Source organism: Hordeum vulgare, chromosome 1H, assembly GCF_904849725.1.
Source record: "Hordeum vulgare subsp. vulgare chromosome 1H, MorexV3_pseudomolecules_assembly, whole genome shotgun sequence".
Lineage (NCBI taxonomy): Eukaryota > Viridiplantae > Streptophyta > Magnoliopsida > Poales > Poaceae > Hordeum > Hordeum vulgare.
In genome coordinates this window covers 5742545-5764037 of record NC_058518.1, presented here as the reverse complement: position 1 = coordinate 5764037, position 21493 = coordinate 5742545, and the positions used below count along the sequence as shown (strand labels likewise).

General features: G+C 45.0%; 2 protein-coding genes and 1 pseudogene across 3 annotated transcripts; 2 read left to right on the top strand and 1 right to left on the bottom strand.

The window, feature by feature from the left end:
• The first annotated feature begins 2449 nt into the window (after positions 1-2449).
• LOC123428502 lies at positions 2450-6317 on the top strand (annotated as a pseudogene).
• A 476-nt stretch (positions 6318-6793) lies between these two features.
• Positions 6794-11202, bottom strand: LOC123428593 (LEAF RUST 10 DISEASE-RESISTANCE LOCUS RECEPTOR-LIKE PROTEIN KINASE-like 2.4). 2 transcript variants are annotated; one of them, XM_045112873.1, is made up of 4 exons: positions 10365-11202; positions 9795-9976; positions 8530-9657; positions 6794-6876 (listed from the first exon to the last, which is right to left on the bottom strand). In XM_045112873.1, the coding sequence occupies exons 1-3, from the start codon at positions 11120-11122 to the stop codon at positions 8531-8533; spliced, it is 2067 nt and encodes a 688-aa protein (XP_044968808.1). In that variant the 5' UTR covers positions 11123-11202; the 3' UTR covers positions 6794-6876; position 8530. The 2 variants fall into 2 exon arrangements, with proteins under 2 accessions (XP_044968808.1, XP_044968770.1); XM_045112835.1 differs by lacking the exon at positions 6794-6876 and having other exon boundaries at positions 8422-9657.
• A 343-nt stretch (positions 11203-11545) lies between these two features.
• LOC123428762 (rust resistance kinase Lr10-like) lies at positions 11546-14380 on the top strand. The gene is made up of 3 exons (XM_045112939.1): positions 11546-12521; positions 13001-13024; positions 13145-14380. Exons 1-3 carry the CDS (start codon positions 11699-11701, stop codon positions 14215-14217), a joined length of 1920 nt encoding a protein of 639 aa, XP_044968874.1. The 5' UTR covers positions 11546-11698; the 3' UTR covers positions 14218-14380.
• The last annotated feature ends 7113 nt before the right edge of the window (positions 14381-21493 follow it).

Here is a 21493-nt window from a genome sequence, read left to right as displayed (position 1 = left end):
AAGGAGATCCTATGTCACCTATTTTATTTAACATCGTTGCGGACATGTTGGCGCTAATGATCAGGAGGGCTAATGACAGAGACTTAGTAGGGGGACTAGTACCGCATCTAGTTGATGGGGGTGTCTTGATCCTACAATATGCGGACGACACGATCATTTTCATGGAACATGATCTCAAAAAGGCCAGAAATTTGAAACTCATATTATGCTTATTTGAACAACTATCTGGGTTGAAAATTAACTTTCACAAAAGTGAGCTTTTCTGCTTTGGGGATGCACAAGCGGAACCGCCCACGTATTACCAACTTTTTGGCTGTGAGGGTGGTAGGCTACCATTTTCATATTTAGGTATCCCCATTCATCACCGAAAGTTGACCATAAAGGAGTGGAGATGTATCGAGGATCGTTTTGAGAAAAAGCTAAGTTGCTGGAAGGGCAAGCTTTTATCCTACGGAGGACGTTTAGTTCTTGTCAACTCAGTGTTGACAAGTATGCCAATGTTTCTCTTATCCTTTTTCCTAGTGCCTGTTGGGGTGCGGAAAAGGTTGGATTTCTATCGATCTCGATTTTTCTAGCAGAGCGATGAGGTCAAGACTAAATATAGACTTGCTAGATGGGATATTATTTGTAGACCCAAGGATCAGGAGGGTTTGGGAATTGAAAATCTAGAGGTCAAGAACAGATGTCTGCTTAGCAAGTGGTTATTCAGATTGTCTGTCGAATCACAAGGGATGTGGGGTCAAATTCTAAAGAACAAATATCTACAGCACAAAACCCTAGTCCAGGTCACTGCGCGACCGGGTGATTCCCCTTTTTGGAAGGGTCTAATGAGGACAAAGGCTGCTTTCTTTAACAGAACTAGATTCGTCATTGGTAATGGTGAAAGTACTAGATTCTGGGAAGATACTTGGTTAGGACCTCAGCCTTTGGCTCTACAGTATACGCAACTTTATCTTATTGCACAACGAAAACAGACTTCCGTTGCGGCATACTCCTCTTAACATTCAATTTTGCAGAGCCTTGATCGGAAATAGATGGGTTAGTTGGTTACATCTAGTCAGAAGACTGATGGATATTTCCCTGTCTGATTTTCCAGATAGTATTCGTTGGAGGTTGACCACCAATGGTACTTTCTCAGTGAAATCAATGTACGACCATATTATTGATACGTCGCCTATTCCAAAGTTCATGCATATTTGGAAGGTCAAGGTTCCCCTTAAGATAAAAATCTTCATGTGGTTTGTTCACAAGGGAGTTGTTTTAACTAAGGATAACTTGGCTAAAAGAAACTGGAAAGGAAATAAAAGATGTAGCTTCTGTCAAACGAATGAGTCAATTAAACACCTCTTTCTGGATTGCCCTATGGCTAAATTAGTATGGCGCTCATTACAAATTGCTTTCAACATTACCCCTCCTACTAGCATTCGCATGTTATTTGGGACGTGGCTAAACGGGGTTAATGTACTTTATGCCAAACTAATTCGGGTTGGAACTTGTGCCTTGTTGTGGACGATATGGAACTGCAGAAATGATCTAGTTTTTAACAGATTGCATCACATTAACTTTTTGCAGGTCATCTTCAGGGCTACCGCTTTGATCCGCACGTGGTCCTTACTCACTCATGTGGAAACTAGGGAGCCTTTGGTTACTGGGTGTGTCCGATGAAAGATGGTAGCTCAGGTTATCTTCAACCGATATGGATGGCGGCATGCTAATAGGATTGGTCCTTAGCCCGGCTTATCCGTGGGTTGTAGTCGGTTTTCCGGTGCGCCGTGTAACTTCTTTTTTTCTTGTTTTTCTTTTTACTCGGACTACTTTGTAACTTTTTCTCGGACCATTATGCGTTATTAATAAAATGGATGTATGCATCACTCGATGCAGAGGCCGGGACAACGCCTCCTTTTCGGAAAAAAAATACTCTCCTAACATTGATTTGACTAAAAATAAAGAATACAAGAACTGCCTTGCACTAAATACGTTATATACACATGTATATGGTCCCACAATTTAATATATTTGAGCATGAAAAGACCACCGCTAGCTACGGTAGAAATGACTTCACCACCTGCATGTGCTTCTTTGGATGATCCTATATTTGAACATTGATTTGACCGGCGTTGGCGCTTCTACTCTCGAAACGGGCTGCTGCTCCTGCCCTCCTTCGTCGGCTCTTGGTGGCATGGCCGCCGGAACGAAGCATTGAAATTGTTAGCCTAAACTAACTACTTTATACACTATAGAATTTATCGAATACTCCCTCCGTTTCAAAATAACTAGCTTGAGTTTAGTATAACTTCATACTAATGTTAGTATAAAAGCCGAGACATTTATTTTTGGGACAGAGGGGAAGTACCTACAATATCTATCATAATGTAGTTGTCTGGTGGCAATCATGGACATTTAATAAATAGCTTAATAGATAATGTAAGAGGCTCCAGACACGCAGCTTCAAGTTGACCTGCGGGAGCGGGAGCTGGTGAGAAGGAGCTGCGTGTACTATTCTAGTCTTCCCCGGCGCTTTGTTCATCGGAGGGGGAACGCAAATCCGAGTCAGACCAAGCACGTGGTCGACGAACGACGGAAGGCTGGTTCTCTTCTCCCCTTCCCTTCTTCCTGGCTCGCGTCGCCGTGCTGCTCCGGGTCCAGGTCGTCGCCGTGAGATGGGACGGCGAGCATGAGCCGCCGTCGCCTTTCTCTGCCTGCACCGATCTGAAAGAGGGTGGAAGTCGCAAGCCCGGCCCCGGCGGTGGCCGAGGAGACGAGGGGACTAGCTGGCCCGCTCGTGCTAGCTGCTGAGTTACTCAGAGCTAGTCTGAGAGAGACTCCTTTGTTTTCTTGTGTTGTGGGTTACCAAGGAGAGATGTGAAATTTCAGTGTGAGGCTGTGAGTTGATATTTGGCTGCTGCTGCTGACTCAGAGGGTAAGGAGTGCGTGATAGTGAGAGAGAGACAGAGAGAAATATAACGAGGATAGATCGACGCCGCTGCTCTACTTGTTTCGATGCTCATAGCTGTTGTCCCTGATGCTCTTGTTTGTTTCAACTGATTTTACAGCTTCTTTTCATCATCAACAACCATGGCAGAGGCTGTTGTAGGGCAGCTGCTGGTGACGCTCGGCGGGGCGCTGGCCAAAGAGGCAGCGACCTACGGTGGGGCGCTGATGTGCAAGGAAGCCGCCGCCCTGAGGGGGCTCTTCGGCAAGATCCGCCGTTTCAAGGCGGAGTTGGAGAGCATGCAAGCCTACCTGCGGGAGGCAGAGCGGTTCAAGGACATCGACAAGACCACCGCCATCTACGTCGGCGAGATCAGGGGCCTCGCCTTCCAGATCGAGGACGTCGTTGACGAGTTCACATACAAGCTGGAGGACTCCAAGCACGGAGGGTTTGCCGGCAAGATGAAGAAGCGGCTCAACCATATCAAGACCTGGCGGCGTCTGGCAGCCAAGCTCAAAGAAATTGAAGCCCAGCTGCAGGATGCCAACAGGAGGAGGAGGGATTACGCCATCACCAACAGGTCTGCCTCTCCTGCCAGACTGGGGAATCAAGGTCAAGCTTTGCACTTCACCAGGGATGAGGACCTTGTGGGGATCGAGGAGAACAAGGAGAGGTTGATACGGTGGCTGGCCGACGGTGGTGATGGTGTGGAGCAGAGTAGCAGCAAAGTCACCATGGTTTGGGGGATGCCTGGTGTTGGTAAAACCACTCTTGTTGATCATGTGTACAACACCGTGAAACTGGATTTTGACGCTGCAGCATGGGTAACTGTGTCAGAAAGTTATCGTATTGAAGATCTGCTGAAGAAGATTGCCGCCCAGTTCGGCATTGCAATCGACGTCACCAACAATGAGATGAGAGGCCTAGCGAAGTCCATCCACAACTACCTTCAAGGTAAAAAGTACATCATGGTCCTGGATGATGTTTGGGCTGAGCGTTTGTGGCCGGAGATAAGAAATGTCTTCCCAACATCTAACTCTACCGGCCGAGTCATTATCACATCAAGAAAGCAGACGGTGTTAGCAACTAGGGAGTCTTCATATGCAATTCACTTGGAACCACTACAAGCACATTACTCCTGGGTGTTGTTCTGCAAAGGGGCATTTTGGACTACTGATGAAAAAAAGTGCCCGTTGGACCTGCAGGAATTGGCTTGGAAGTTCATAGCAAAATGTTAAGGCTTGCCTATTGCTATTGCATGCATTGGACGCCTACTCTCCTGCAAACCCCAAAATTCCGTTGAATGGGAGGATGTATACAGGTGTTTGGATTCACAATTTGCGAAAGAAGTGATCCCTGATGCTCATTTGATCCTAAAGGTCAGCTTGGAGGACCTTCCGTTTGATTTGAAGAATTGTTTCCTACACTGTGCATTGTCCCCAGAAGATTATGAATTAAAGAGGAGGAAGACAATGAGGCAGTGGATCACTGCGGGGTTTATCACAGAAAAAGATGAGAGCAAAACATTGGAGGAAGTGGCGGAGGGATACTTGGTTGAGCTTGTGAACCGAAGCTTGTTACGGGTAGTGGAGAGGAATCATACAGGAAGACTGAAATGTTGTCAGATGCATGATGTCATACGCCTTCTTGCCCTCAACAAAGCCAAGGAGGAATGCTTTGGTAAAGGTTATAATGGCTCCGGTGGTACTGGGGCATTTTCTATAGAGGGTGCAGGGCGCATATCGGTCCAGTGCGGAAATCTGGAACAACTGAGCCGATCTTGTGCAAGACATCTCCGTGCGCTCCATGTATTTGAGAGGTATATCAATGTTGATTTACTGAAGCCTATCATAACATCTTCAAATCTGTTGTCGACGTTGGATCTGCAAGGTACTAATATCAAAATGCTGCCCAATGAAGTATTCAACTTGTTTAATTTGCGTTATTTGGGCCTTAGAAATACCGAGGTGGAAAGCCTACCTGAAGTAGTGGGGAGGTTACAAAATTTGGAAGTCTTGGATGCTCTTGAGTCTAAACTAATGTACTTGCCAAAGAGTATTGTAAAGCTTCGGAAGTTGAGGTACCTATATGTGTGCACTCCCGCCACATCAGAAACTGTAACTATAGGCGGAGTCAAGGTGCCTAATGGGATGCAGCACTTGGCAGGATTGCGGGCTCTTCAATCCATTAAAGCCACTCCAGAGTTTCTGCGTGAAGTTGCAGCTTTGACAGAGCTAAGGACATTCGATGTTTGCGACGTGAGAAGAGAACACTCTGCTGACTTGAGCAATGCTATCACCAAAATGAGTCATCTTGTTCATCTCGGCATTGCTGTTGCTGAGGATGAGTTGTTGCGGCTGGAAGGTTTAAATTTACCTCCAACCCTTTCTATGCTTACTTTAGGAGGGCAGCTAGAGAAAACAAAGATGCCTCAACTTTTCTCTTCTTGGTCACACCTTAATAGCCTCACTCGGTTGCACCTAGAATTCTCCAATATTGATGAGCAAACCCTTTCCTGTCTGTTTGTGTTACGTGGTCTACGCTTTCTGTACCTACTGAAGGCTTTCGAAGGGAAGAGGTTGGATTTTTATGCAGGGTCATTTCCGAAACTTAGGCATCTACTGATAGGATATGCATCACAGCTCAACCAAGTTGGAATAGAGGAGGGCGCAATGCAAAACCTCGTCGAGCTCTTGTTCAGAGACTGTCCCGAGCTGAAGTTTCTTCCTGATGGCATCGAACACCTTGCAGCCCTTGAGAAATTAGTTCTGCAAGACACGTCAGAAGAGCTGATAGAGAAGCTCCGGCAGAAGAGAGATTCAGATGAATGCAGCCAAGATGTAATGAAGATTAACCACATAAGAAATGTTACAGTTGTACTGAGCCATAAAGGACTTGTCGAAAGGATTAGGTGATCGTCACCACTCCCAAGGTCAGCATTCGCTGTTTTGTACTCCCTCTATATCATAATATTTGTTGTTGGGGAGAACTAATCTAAACAACAAGTATTTAGGAACAGAGGTAGTAGCTCGTACTAGTGTGAATTTATTACGACTGTGTCAAAGTAAATCTAACATGATCTTTCTGCATGTTCACCTGACTCCATAGAACAGGACAGATAGGGTCGATCATGGAAACAAGTAGACTACTCTATTAATTAGCTTTTGAGAAGATACATGTTCCTTCATCTTTTTTATTTGACCGGAAAGAGATTCCTTCACTCCCTGGACAGACTGACTCAATTTGCAATTATTACCAGATTCTGCACTGCAATGTAAGCTCTATGAGTTTCTCCTGTCTTGTATCAAAGGCAGGTGTGTATCTCTATGACTGTGATGATTCCATATTCAGCATTGCTGGAGCTGGAACACAAGATTTTTTCTGCCCCATCTTCTTCAGACATTGCAACTGTCACTGTTACTAGAATTTCCACACTGCGAAGGCACCCCTTGTCGCACACACTGACACACACACACACACACACAAGTACCGTTTGACATGACTGGATTGCGCCAAGTCTATGCATCCACTACAACACGGGAGGGAGTTCCGTTAAATCAGAGTTGGGATTATTATTTTTCCTGCACACGATCGAAGACAACGTGTAAGAAGATCAGCAGTGGCTCTGTTCTTGAATGCATTATTTGATTCCATGACCACGACGATTTTTTAGCGGCAAAGAGGAAAAAGAACTACCTATCTACTCCCTCCGTTCCTAAATATAAGACCTTTTAGACATTTCACTATGGACTACATACGGAACAAAATGAGTGAATCTATACTCTAAAATGTGTCTATATACATCCGTATGTAGTTCATAGTGGAATCTCTAAAAGGTCTTATATTTAAAAACGGAGGAAGTATATCTTTGTGCACTTGGGGGTGCGCAATCCTGAAGGGGAGAATATGAGGGACTCTGCAACAATGCCAATTATCCAGTGACTCTGCAACAATGCTGGAATATGAGAAACTCAACCTGGAATGATGTTACTGTAAACTAAAACTTTGTTTCAACAAAGTCACAATGAAATCGGAGACAAATTCAAATGCAAAAGAAAAAACGTATGTAAGCTAGCTTCTCAGTGACAATGTTCATCCATAAAATCTATGTTACTGCTAGAATATCCACAGAGACAGAGGGTATGTGGATTCAAATTTTAAGAAATAAGTATCTAAACTCAAGAACTCTAGCTCAAGCTACAATTAGACCCAATGACTCACCTTTCTGGAAAGGGTTAATGAGGACAAAGATTAATTTCTTCCAAAGGGTGAAATTTATTGTAGGGGATGGTACCTCAACAAGATTTTGGGAAGATACTTGGCTTGGGGACACACCACTTGCTTTACAATATCCCATGCTTTATAATATTACACAACGTAAGCAGGACTATGTCTCCACACTCTTACAATCGATACCTATCAATATGCACTTCAGGCGAGCACGTTGGGAGCCATGGATGCATCTGGTAAGAAGACTTATGCAGGTACAACTATCAGATCATTCAGACAGCGTTCGATGGATTTTAACTGTCAATGGGGTATTTTCAGTAAAGTCCATGTACACAGATATGATTAATTTAGGACCTTTAGCTAGATCGTTGCATATTTGGAATATTAAAGTGCCGTTAAAGATTAAAAAAATTATGTGGTTTTTACACAAAGGTGTGGTATTAACCAAAGATAATTTAATTAAGCGTAGTTGGAGAGGTAGATCTAATTGTTGTTATTGTGATCAACATGAAACAATTAGACACTTGTTCTTGGAATGCCCTCTCGCAAAATTACTTTGGTGCACTATTCATATAGCTTTTAATGTGATCCCACCTATGTGTATCAATTCAATTTTTACAACGTGGCTCAATGGAGTGGATGTTAAAGTATCTAAACTTATTAGAATTGGGATATGTGCTGTTTTGTGGGCTATATGGAATACCAGGAACGACATAATATTTAATGGTAAGAAATTCAACAATTTTTTGCAGGTCATATTCCGAGCAACGTCCTGGATCCGTACGTGGTCATTACTAAGTCCTGCGGACAACAGGGAACTTATGGTTACTGGGTGCAACTGATGGAAGATGGCTGCACGGGTTATCTTCAACCGGTTTGGATGACATGCTAGTAATAGACTAGGTGTATAGGCATCGTAGTCTGCTATTAGTTACGCCGGATGTGGCAAGTTCTTAAGAGTTGGTTTATTTTCAGATTCATTTTATTTTCAGCTTTCAGACTTATCTCGAACTATGTTGTTACTTTGGATTTTTAATAATATGGCTGCATGCATCGATTGATGCAGAGGCCGGGGACTCGTTTCCTCCTTCTAAAAAAAAGCAATGAAATAAAAGAAATTCTCAGAAAATGTTTCTCAAACCTATTTGTATCAATAATTTACTCTTCAAGAGTAATATTTCCCATCAGAATTTATCAAGAGTAATGAACAAACAAATAGATGGATGTAAGATTTCATACTTATTTCAAGTTGTTCTGCATTGCAAGCAAGACAGCTTGTAGAAGGCATTTATAGTGGATGGTACTGTTACATATAAAGTGCATCACCCCATGATACACATATACATACATACATAATAAATTAATACCTCACATATCGTCTTCCTCGGACACCGCAGACAGTTCCTCCTCTGAGACTGTCGTCAGCTCAGAAGTGAAATGGTAAGAGTCCTCCACATGGATGTGCCCTTCGTCACAGAAAAACGGCCTCGAAGGCATCTCTAGGCCATCAACCCCAGACTGCAGGATCTCAATGACCTCGCCCATGGTTGGCCGATCACGAGACCTCATTTGAATGCACCATAATCCGACAACGCATAGCTTCTTCTCCAGCTCATGCATGTCAGCAGCAACAGCAGATATCTCGCCTGCTTCTTCCTGAGTCAGCCGGTCGTACACCCATGAAGGGTAGTATGCCTGGCTTGAGGACCCCATGTTTGGATCAGCGTTCCTTCTCCCGCCGGCCATCTCCAGCAGCAACATCCCGAAGCTGTACACGTCGGACTTGCTGGATATGACGCCGAAGCTCCGGGATATCATCTCGGGGGCTATGTAGCCGACGGTTCCCTGCATGGCGCTCAAAGGAACAAAACTGTCGCCCCTTGGGTACAGCTTGGCAAGCCCGAAATCTGCGACCTTTGGGACGAAATTGCTATCGAGAAGGATGTTGTGCGGCTTGATGTCAAAGTGTAAAATCTGCATGTCGCACCCCTGGTGTAAGTAGTTGATCCCCCTCGCAATGCCCAAAGCAATCTCGTTGAGCTTGTCCCAAGAAAAGCTCTTCTCAGCAGAGAAGATGTACTTGTCGAGAGAACCGTGGGGCATGTACTCGTAGACTAAGGCCCTTCTCATTTCCTCTGAGCAGAAGCCCACTAAACGCACCACGTTGACGTGGTGGATCCTGCCGATGGTGGAGACCTCGCTGATGAAATCTTCTCCATTGCAGTTGGAGTTGCCCTCCAACATCTTCACAGCAACATGGACACCGCCTGGGAGTAGGATGCCCTTGTACACAGTGCCGTAGCCCCCTTGGCCCAATTTATCTCTGAAATGGCTTGTGACTGCAACTATATCTGTGTACGAGTACCTCATCGGGCCAATCATTTGTTGAATCCTGAGGAACTTCTCAACTGCATCAATTATGATCCTTGTTTTCATGTACTTGTAGGCTAGGAATATCCATACAGCCAGGGGTGCCAACAACAGCCTGCATAGTACTGCCCAACAAGTCGGCAGATATGGATGTAAGTTAGATAACCGTGTAGGCATATGCTTATGTCCAAGAATGTGGCCATGATGATTAAAAATATGAAAATTCAATTTCGTAAGTATAAGGCATATAATTCTCACGTACCGAAAAAGAACTTGGGGATGGCAATCGCCGAAAATATGGTCACAACAACCAAAACAAACTGTGTTGTGTAGTAGTGATCTTCAGAGCTTTGAGTCACGCATTCTAAGAAGTGCACTTCACTCCAGAAAAAAGCATGAGCCCAATTCACAATGCTCGCACCACATGATTGCTCCTTGAAGTAGCTGCAAATCATACCATTTTAAAGAAATGGATTTAGAAGGGACCACGGTTCTTAGACAGGGTAAATTCCATTTGTACACTAATTCAATCCCATTTGCGCAAAACAACAGTGTTTGACTTCGCCACCATGTAATTCGCTATGTGTTGTATTTTGGACTCTTGCTTTTAAATTTGACATAATCTGATCCGTGCCCGACATGGATGGAGTAGTGCAATTGATTAACAAACCTTTGCTACCAATTAGCATTAAGTGTGTAAGTACAAGATGAATTAATGACGAGTGTGGATGTGCTCTAGTAAAGATGGGCTTAACAGCCCCACATTAATTCTTGAGAAAAGTAGAGAACAGAGAAACTAAATTAGGGAGGAAACTGAACCAGAGGGTATCACCTAATTGAATTGTTGAGGCATATATTGATGTTCTTTCTTAACTTCACAGAGGCAGAAGGCCCCATGATGTCCACAGGAAATTGGACAGTAAACCCCTTACCTATGAATTGTGTGATATCTGCATAACTTGCATTCTGCCAATAAGGAGTATAATCCTTACCAAATGGAATCTTGGCCAGATATCCACAATAAGGTTCAAAATCTTCAACCACACAACTGTAGTGAGACACCCAGACATAAACATGTGAATTGTTGGCACTCAGGCAAGAAACGGGCTTGTATGAACTACTATCCGTCACTGCTTGCGAACAATTAGCAAAACAAGCTATGTCGTAGCTTTGAGAGACCAAATACAGAAAGCCAGGTGGTGAAACTGAATTAATTCCGTCCAAGTATCGACCGTAAGGAACGTGATTCCACAGTGGAAGAGGGCAGCTGCTGATGGTATCGAAGTTGGTGTCGATGACCCAGAAGTAGGAACCAGTGTAGTTGATGGCAGTCACATAGTATGTTCCTGTGCTGATGTGAATGGTAGCCTTGCTACTGGTACAACTCAGCTCGTATGCTTCAACACCACACTCAAGAGGATCACCTTGCCGACGGAAAGGAGGCCGTATATCTTGCAGATGCCCACAGGAGAAAGGTGCGCACCCATCGTCTCGTCCCTGGACATGATCTGCTGCAAGAACTGCAACTAGGGAGAAGACAGTTAAGGATTGCAGGGTAATAGAATGATGAAATGCACCAGGGTTCCCCATGAAAGCTTTCTCACAGATGCACTAGGGACTTGATATCCTAGTTTAGTTCTGTTAAGAGTACTGAGGGGGGCAAGGGATCGACATCAACTAGTTGATGATATCCAGCTGTGTATACCAATTAATAGTGTGGTTGGGTTATTGATTATGATTTCACTGGTATATACACGACGAACAAAAGAGGAAGATATTCTCTCGATTTTTTCCAGATTTCCACACTGTGGACTGGATTTTCCAGAGATTTTCCACAGCTAGGACTAGAAGACGACCCAAGCCTTGGGTCTTCTGTCCTATCAATTTTTCCAGAGATTTTTCATAATGTGGACTAGATTTTCCACACTATGACAGCTGCCAATAGACTGGACAGTAGGCTGAACCAAGTCTGCAATCATACAAAGTCCACAAGAGCATGGCATGGACTATCAATTTAAACACTATCCTCATCATCAGGCCTAACTATCAGTATAGCATGACTGTGACTGCTTACCTATAGACAACAGGGAATAAGTGCTTTTTTTGCACTTGCTACTCCACTTCTTCTTCCTCTTGCTCACCATCTTGGTGGAGTAGTAAAGAAAGATGAGTAAATTTCTTGCCATAGGCCTCCTGCTGCTGCATCTTATCAACCATGGAATCTACTTGGCGAAAGCATGGGATGATAAAGATTTCTTCAAATACTGCCCACCGTCCCAGTGCAGCCAACATGGCCCAGAGATCAGGTTCCCTTTCTGCCTTGAATCCAGCAATAAATCGTCGTCGTCATCATCATCATCATCATGTGGATGTGACGGCAGATCAATCAGGAAGTTGGCATGCTCTGGTCAAGACACCATCCTAGTTCACCCATTTCTTGGCCCATACAGTGTCAGCGCCATAGATTACAGGCATTCTTCCATGAAGGTCATCCCGCTTGTAGACCCCTGTTTGATGCTAAACCAGAATCTCATCATCTCCAGAAACTCATCATCTCTACAGATTGATGTTATCAACGATTATAAGACAAAGTTTGACCAAGATTTCTTTTGGCCTTCATCTGCAGCCGTAGTACGCTGTTCAAGAGAGTTCTCACCTGGTGCTGACGATAGAATTGTTGGCCCAGTATCCTGCCTTAGCAACGCAACCCACTTCTTCTATTTCGTGGCTAGCTTTGCAGACATGTCTATTCTTCCGTTGGACTGCAAGGCCGCCCCACTCTCACATGGTGTCAGTGGCAGTCTGATACCTATGTATTGGAGTTGCAGCCTATACAGCTCAGGGTCCTTCAAGGAGGGTGCAGAAACATTCCTCAGTTCTGCTGAGACCACAGTATGTTGGCTTGGTTCTGAATGCAGAAAATGTGAGCTCATTGGGGGACGCTGCGCGTTCAGCTCAGAACGGAATCTAGCATTCTGTATGCCTGGCGGTATGATCAACTCTAACTCTCTAGAACCATGTTTAATTGCATCATCCTATTTTATTTGTAATGAAGTTTTAAAGTATATTAAAATTTCACTTCATAATTTCAGGTGTTTGAATCTCCACGAGTCTTTCTTTCAATTATTTTTCTTTCAAAATAGCACCACAAATGCTTTTAGTAGCCTTCTTGAGCAATCACATTGACCTAAGCACCTGAACTCATAAAAATTCTGAAAAATTGTCGACAGGAAAGAAATATGTTTTGTTTATCTAATATACACTGGCCTTATAAAATTTATTCATCTGCTTATTTGTTTCTCAAACATTAAAAGCTCTATTGTATCCGCGCTACGGAAATGTATGGCAGAACCAGTGGACAACACCGAAAGCAATTTGACAGTTCTACAAAAACAAATCAACAAGTATAATTCATTTATGTTAACTAAACCATCATCGGAGTCTAATTCTCTTTTTTGGTATTTGCAGGTTCCCGTATCAAAGTCATCGCAGGTATTACTCTGACTGCAGTCATTTTCATTACAAAATTTATATTATGCAAATCCCTATAGTTGCACGTCTAATTACAAAATTTAATGGAATATGCTGATGTCACATTGTTTGTTTATTCAGCTACATCATCGGTGGCCGCATTTGTTGTTCTTTTGTTAACGGTGGCCACTGTGCTTTATCTTTCACTCAAAACAAGATATAACGCGGAGATACATTTGAAGGTCGAAATGTTTCTCAAGACATATGGAACATCAAAACCCACAAGGTACACTTTCTTTGAAGTTAAGAAGATGGCAAGACGGTTTAAGGAAAAAGTAGGGCAGGGAGGATTTGGAAGTGTCTACAAAGGCGAGCTGCCAAATGGAGTGCCCGTGGCAGTCAAGATGCTAGAGAACTCTAGAGGAGAGGGAGAAGTATTCATCAACGAAGTTGCAACCATCGGACTAATCCACCATGCCAATATTGTCCGTCTCCTAGGATTCTGCTCTGAAGGAATGAGACGGGCTCTTATTTACGAATTCATGCCTAACGAGTCACTGGAGAAATACATATTCTCTGATGACCCTAACATTTTTCAGAACCTTCTAGTACCAGACAAGCTGGTAGATATTGCTTTAGGCATCGCCAGAGGAATGGAGTACTTGCATCAAGGGTGCAACCAGCGCATCCTCCACTTTGACATCAAGCCTCACAATATCCTGCTCGACTACAACTTCAACCCAAAGATCTCAGACTTTGGCCTTGCAAAGCTGTGCGCAAGGGACCAAAGCATCGTCACCTTAACTGCAGCAAGAGGCACAATGGGCTACATTGCACCAGAGCTATACTCTCGGAACTTTGGGGGAGTATCGTACAAGTCAGACGTGTACAGTTTCGGAATGCTGGTGCTAGAAATGGTGAGCGGAAGGAGGAACTCAGACCCGAGTATTGAGAGCCAGAACGATGTTTACCTCCCGGAGTGGATCTACGAGAAAGTGATCAACGGGGAGGAGTTGGCGCTTACTCTGGAAGCGACTCAAGAAGAGAAAGAGAAGGTGAGGCAGCTGGCGATGGTGGCACTGTGGTGCATCCAGTGGAACCCGAGAAACCGGCCGTCGATGACAAAGGTTGTTAACATGCTAACAGGGAGGCTGCAGAGCCTGCAGATGCCACCAAAGCCTTTCGTCTCATACGAAAACGAACCTGTGTCGTAATAAATCAGAAGAGGGACTACAATACTCTGTCAACATTCATGGACTGGCATACTCTACCAACACTGTGTTCCATACTAGGTCTCGAGATGTAATAATAATACGGTACAATTTGCAAGATAAACGATTTGTAGTTGGACTTGTGTATTATTAACAGCTACTCCCATGTTTATCTCTACATAAGCTGTGAATGGCTCATGTAAAATCCAATACTCTGTTGATTACCTTAATTAAATATTGGGTCTCCACTCCCGTATTTTCTCTGCATTGCAGTCCGTCCACATCCGACAGTTCGTGAATCTGAGGATATCTGACGGAGCACAAAGTGAACGTGATCCACATTCACACATTTTCACTTGCCTCATCTGCACATTCACAGATAAAATGCCACCAATGAATCGAAATTCCACATCAATTCGAGCTTCGATTATTTGAGTATGATAACAAACTAGTAAATCAGAGACTGTGGGAGGGAGAGGAGTGATGTACCTCTGCCCGCTGCGATGTGGAGGGCGACGGCCGGAGTTCAGCTCCCTGTCCGCTGCGGTTGCTTCTGCTGCTGCTGGTTTGTTGGGGTGACCGACACATGCTTGCTGACGTTGGGAGCGGAAGTGGTGGGCGGCGGCCGGAATCATCGTCGGCGGCTGGGACTGGGACGGATGAAAATGGATAGGATCAGTGTGCGCAGCCCACCTTATAACAACAAGGCCTGCTAGACAGAGCCCATCACATTCGCCGGCCCACGACCAATGCTTTCCGTACGAGCTACAACTTTGCCCACTTCTCTTAAAATGCTTCTTTTTAGCTTCTTGTGTCAAATAGTCGTGGGCGCGCGCACGCCTCCCCCCTACCCCGGCGAGGCCGGTCAACACGGGTGGTTCGAGCGCTCCTGCTCGTCTCCTCCCGTGCCCGAGGCACGAGGTCTGGCCATGGTGGCGGCGCACTGGCGGGGCCTGGGCGGCAGAGCAGGGGCGGCGGCCGGCCTAGGGCGCAAGACGGAGGCGAGGGGAGGAGGGCCCGGACCGGATCTGGTCGATGGGGCCTTGAGGCGGCGGCGAGGTCCCGCCGCTGTTGGAGGCCTCATGCGGGCCGACGGCGGCGCCAGATGGGCTTGGCGGGCCACGCACGGGCTCGGGCGGGCCTGGCGGCTGGGAGGAGGGAGACAGGGAGGTGGGAGGCTGCGCTAGGGTTTGGGGGCGGCGCGGATTTTGAGGGAGAGAGAGAGTGAGGCTGTCTAAATTGATCTGGGGGTCTATTTATAACAATGGGGGGCTAGGTTTAGCAGTTTTTCGTTTCGGTTCCAATCACGCGATCGGAATCAAACGTTCTCGCATGCGGGGATGGGTAAGTGACTATGTAGAGTAGGTTAGCCGGGGAAGAGAGGGAAATGGGCGACCCGGCAACGAGTGTTAAAACACCGATAAAACGTCCGACGATAGACCGAATACGGTGCCGTTACGGTCGATCGTTCGGGTACCAGACGGACTCCGATTGCGACGAAATTTGACAGGCGGCCTAGCTACAACTAATTAAGACCGCACGCCAAGTTTAGACTCAATCAGAGAATATTTTACACACACTTTTAAAAACAGGTTTTTGACGATGCTGCGGGCGCGTGCGCGTGTGATCGGGCTCAGAATGGACAACGACGAGAACCGGTAACTACTAACGGATGCAAGTTTGAAAACTGACGGCAACGGGATGCCGATGCAATGCGGATGATGCGCATGATGCGATGATGATACGACAAATAAAAATAATCACACGACGGAAACGGAATAGAAGGGGAATCTTCTGAAACGTCGGTCTCGGGTTGTCACAACACATTGCGTCCCATTAACATAGGTACGTATTTCTTTTTTGCTTTCTTGGAATCGTGTTAAAACATTCGTTTTTTATAAAAAAGAGTAAAAATATCCGTTTATTATAAAAATTATTGAAACATAAAAGATACTCCCTTCATTTTATATACAAGGCCACTATTTAAAATTATAATTTGCAGAAATACAAGACCACTAAGAGCATGGTTAATACTATAGCCAACTGCTAGCTATAAGCTGTCTTATAGTCCATTTTATAGCTAACTTGTACAATAGTTAGCTATAAAAGAGCATTACTTTTATCATATATGGCCCATCTTTCATTCTCACAAAGCACCTAGGAACACGTGTTAGAGCTGGCTCTTCACGAAGAGTCCGCTTTCCTTCTCTCTCCTCTTCTCTCTCATCCAACTCAGCAAAATATAGTATTTTAATTCTTACAGCCTGCTGACTGTTGTTGGGGAACGTCGCATGGGAAACAAAAAATTTCCTACGCGCACGAAGACCTATCATGGTGATGTCCATCTACGAGAGGGGATGAGTGATCTACGTACCCTTGTAGATCGTACAGCAGAAGCGATTAGAGATCGCGGTTGATGTAGCGGAACGTCCTCACGTCCCTCGATCCGCCCCGCGAACAATCCCGCGATCAGTCCCACGATCTAGTACCGAACGGACGGCACCTCCGCGTTCAGCACACGTACGGCTCGACGATGATCTCGGCCTTCTTGATCCAGCAAGAGAGACGGAGAGGTAGAAGAGTTCTCCGGCAGCGTGACGGCGCTCCGGAGGTTGGTGATGATCTTGTCTCAGCAGGGCTCCGCCCGAGCTCCGCAGAAACACGATCTAGAGGAAAAACTATGGAGGTATGTGGTCGGGCAGCCGTGAGAAAGTCGTCTCAAATCAGCCCTAAAACCTCCGTATATATAGGTGGGAGGGAGGGGAGGAGGCAGCCTCAAAACCTAAAGGTTTGGCCGAAATTGGAGGTGGAGGAGTCCTACTCCAATCCTACTTGGAGTAGGATTCCACCTTCCCACTTGGAAACTCTTTCCACCTTGTGTTTTTTCCTTCTCAAACCTTATGGGCCTTAGTGGGAACTTATCCAGCCCACTAGGGGCTGGTTTATCTCTTCCCATAGCCCATGAGACCCTTTGGGGCGTGACACCCCTCCCGATGGTCCCCGGCACTCCTCCCGGCACTCCCGGTACACTACCGATGAGCCCGAAACTTTTCCGGTAATGCACGAAAACCTTCCGGTAACCAAATGAGGTCATCCTATATATCAATCTTCGTTTCCGGACCATTCCGGAAACCCTCGTGACGTCCGTGATCTCATCCGGGACTCCGAACAACATTCGGTAACCAACCATATAACTCTAATACGCATAAAACAACGTCGAACCTTAAGTGTGCAGACCCTGCGGGTTCGAGAACTATGTAGACATGACCCGAGAGACTCCTCGGTCAATATCCAATAGCGGGACCTGGATGCCCATATTGGATCCTACATATTCTACGAAGATCTTATCGTTTGAACCTCAGTGCCAAGGATTCATATAATCCCGTATGTCATTCCCTTTGTCCTTCGGTATGTTACTTGCCCGAGATTCGATCGTCAGTATCCGCATACCTATTTCAATCTCGTTTACCGGCAAGTCTCTTTACTCGTTCCGTAATACAAGATCCCGCAACTTACACTAAGTTACATTGCTTGCAAGGCTTGTGTGTGATGTTGTATTACCGAGTGGGCCCCGAGATACCTCTCCGTCACACGGAGTGACAAATCCCAGTCTTGATCCATACTAACTCAACTAACACCTTCGGAGATACCTGTAGAGCATCTTTATAGTCACCCAGTTACGTTGCGACGTTTGATACACACAAAGCATTCCTCCGGTGTCAGTGAGTTATATGATCTCATGGTCATAGGAATAAATACTTGACACGCAGAAAACAGTAGCAACAAAATGACACGATCAACATGCTACGTCTATTAGTTTGGGTCTAGTCCATCACGTGATTCTCCCAATGACGTGATCCAGTTATCAAGCAACAACACCTTGTTCATAATCAGAAGACACTGACTATCATTGATCAACTGGCTAGCCAACTAGAGGCATGCTAGGGACGGTGTTTTGTCTATGTATCCACACATGTAAATGAGTCTTCATTCAATACAATTATAGCATGGATAATAAACTATTATCTTGATACAGGAATTATAATAATAACTATAAATTTATTATTGCCTCTAGGGCATAATTCCAACAGTCTCCCACTTGCACTAGAGTCAATAATCTAGCCCTCACATCACCATGTGAATTACATTGTAATAAATCTAACACCCATACAGTTCTGGTGTCGATCATGTTTTGGCCGTGGAAGAGGTTTAGTCAGCGGGTCTGCTACATTCAGATCCGTGTGCACTTTGCATATATTTACGTCCTCCTCCTCGACGTAGTCGCGGATGAGGTTGAAGCGTCGTTTGATGTGTCTGGTCTTCTTGTGAAACCTTGGTTCCTTTGCTAAGGCAATGGCACCAGTGTTGTCACAGAACAAGGTTATTGGATCCAGTGCACTTGGCACCACTCCAAGATCCGTCATGAACTGCTTCATCCAGACACCCTCCTTAGCCGCCTCCGAGGCAGCCATGTACTCCGCTTCACATGTAGAATCTGCTACGACGCTTTGCTTGGAACTGCACCAGCTTACTGCACCCCCATTAAGAATAAATACGTATCCGGTTTGCGACTTAGAGTCGTCCGGATCTGTGTCAAAGCTTGCGTCGACGTAACCTTTTACGGCGAGCTCTTCGTCACCTCCATACACGAGAAACATCTCCTTAGTCCTTTTCAGGTACTTCAGGATATTCTTGACCGCTGTCCAGTGATCCACTCCTGGATTACTCTGGAACCTGCCTGCCATACTTATGGCCAGGCTAACATCCGGTCTAGTGCACAACATCGCATACATGATAGAGCCTATGGCTGAAGCATAGGGGACGGAGCACATATGCTCTCTATCTTCATCAGTTGCTGGGCACTGAGTCTTACTCAATCTCGTACCTTGTAACACTGGCAAGAACCCTTTCTTGGACTGTTCCATTTTGAACCTCTTCAAAACTTTATCAAGGTATGTGCTTTGTGAAAGTCCTATCAGGCGTTTTGATCTATCCCTATAGATCTTAATGCCTAGAATGTAAGCAGCTTCTCCTAGGTCCTTCATAGAGAAACTTTTATTCAAGTAACCTTTTATGCTCTCCAAAAGCTCTACGTTGTTTCCAATCAGTAATATGTCATCCACATATAGTATTAGAAACGCCACAGAGCTCCCACTCACTTTCTTGTAAATACAAGATTCTCCAACCACTTGTATAAACCCAAATGCTTTGATCACCTCATCAAAGCGTTTGTTCCAACTCCGAGATGCTTGCACCAGTCCATAAATGGATCGCTGGAGCTTGCACACCTTGTCAGCATTTTCAGGATCGACAAAACCTTCGGGTTGCATCATATACAACTCTTCCTTAAGGAAACCGTTAAGGAACGCCGTTTTGACATCCATCTGCCAAATTTCATAATCGAAAAATGCAGCTATTGCTAACATGATTCTGACGGATTTAAGCATCGCTACGGGAGAGAAAGTCTCATCGTAGTCAATTCCTGGAACTTGTGAAAAACCCTTTGCCACAAGTCGAGCTTTATAAACGGTCACATTACCGTCAGCGTCCGTCTTCTTCTTAAAAATCCATTTGTTCTGAATAGCCTTGCGGCCCTCAGGTAGTATCTCCAAAGTCCATACTTTGTTCTCATACATGGATCCTATCTCGGATTTCATGGCTTCTAGCCATTTGTTGGAATCTGGGCCCACCATTGCTTCTTCATAATTTGCAGGTTCATTGTTGTCTAACAACATGATCGTCAAGACGGGATTACCGTACCACTCTGGAGCAGCGCGTGATCTCGTCGACCTGCGTGGTTCAACAGAAACTTGAACTGGAGTTTCATGATCATCATCATTAACTTCCTCCTCAACCGGCGTCGCAATCACAGGGGTTTCCCCTTGCCCTGCGCCACCATCCAGAGGGATGAGAGGTTCGACAACCTCGTCAAGTTCTATCTTCCTCCCACTCAATTCTCTCGAGAGAAACTCCTTCTCGAGAAAAGTTCCGTTCTTAGCAACAAACACTTTGCCCTCGGATTTGAGATAGAAGGTGTACCCAACTGTCTCTTTTGGGTAGCCTATGAAGACGCACTTTTCCGCTTTGGGTTCCAGCTTTTCAGGCTGAAGCTTTTTGACATAAGCATCACATCCCCAAACTTTAAGAAACGACAACTTTGGCCTTTTGCCATACCACAGCTCGTATGGTGTCGTCTCAACGGATTTCGATGGTGCCCTATTTAAAGTGAATGCAGCTGTTTCTAATGCATAACCCTAAAACGACAACGGCAAATCAGTAAGAGACATCATAGATCGCACCATTTCTAATAAAGTACGATTACGACGTTCGGACACACCATTACGCTGTGGTGTTCCAGGCGGTGTTAATTGCGAAACAATTCCACATTGTCTTAAGTGAGTACCAAACTCGAAACTCAGATACTCACCCCCACGATCAGACCGTAGGAACTTGATCTTCTTGTTACGATGATTTTCCACTTCACTCTGAAATTGCTTGAACTTTTCAAATGTTTCAGATTTGTGCTTCATCAAGTAGACATAACCATATCTACTTAAATCGTCAGTGAAGGTGAGAAAATAACGATATCCGCCGCGTGCCTCCACGCTCATCGGACCACACACATCGGTATGTATGATTTCCAACAAGTCACTTGCACGCTCCATTGTTCCGGAGAACGGAGTTTTAGTCATCTTGCCCATGAGGCATGGTTCGCATGTGTCAAGTGAATCAAAGTCAAGTGACTCCAAAAGTCCATCAGCATGGAGTTTCTTCATGCGCTTTACACCAATATGACCCAAGCGGCAGTGCCACAAAAATATGGCGCTATCATTGTTTACTCTAACTCTTTTGGTCTCAATGTTATGTATATGCGTATCGCTATCGAGATTCAATATGAACAATCCTCTCACATTCGGTGCATGACCATAAAAGATGTTACTCATAGAAATAGAACAACCATTATTCTCAGACTTAAAAGAGTAACCGTCTCGCAATAAACAAGATCCAGATATAATGTTCATGCTCAACGCAGGCACTAAATAACAATGATTTAAGTTCATCACTAATCCCGACGGTAGTTGAAGTGACACGGTGCCGACGGCGATTGCATCAACCTTGGAACCGTTTCCTACGCGCATCGTCACTTCGTCTTTCGCCAGCCTCCGTCTATTCCGCAGTTCCTGCTTCGAGTTGCAAATGTGAGCAACAGAACCGGTATCGAATACCCAAGCACTACTACGAGAGCTGGTTAAGTACACATCAATAACATGTATATCAA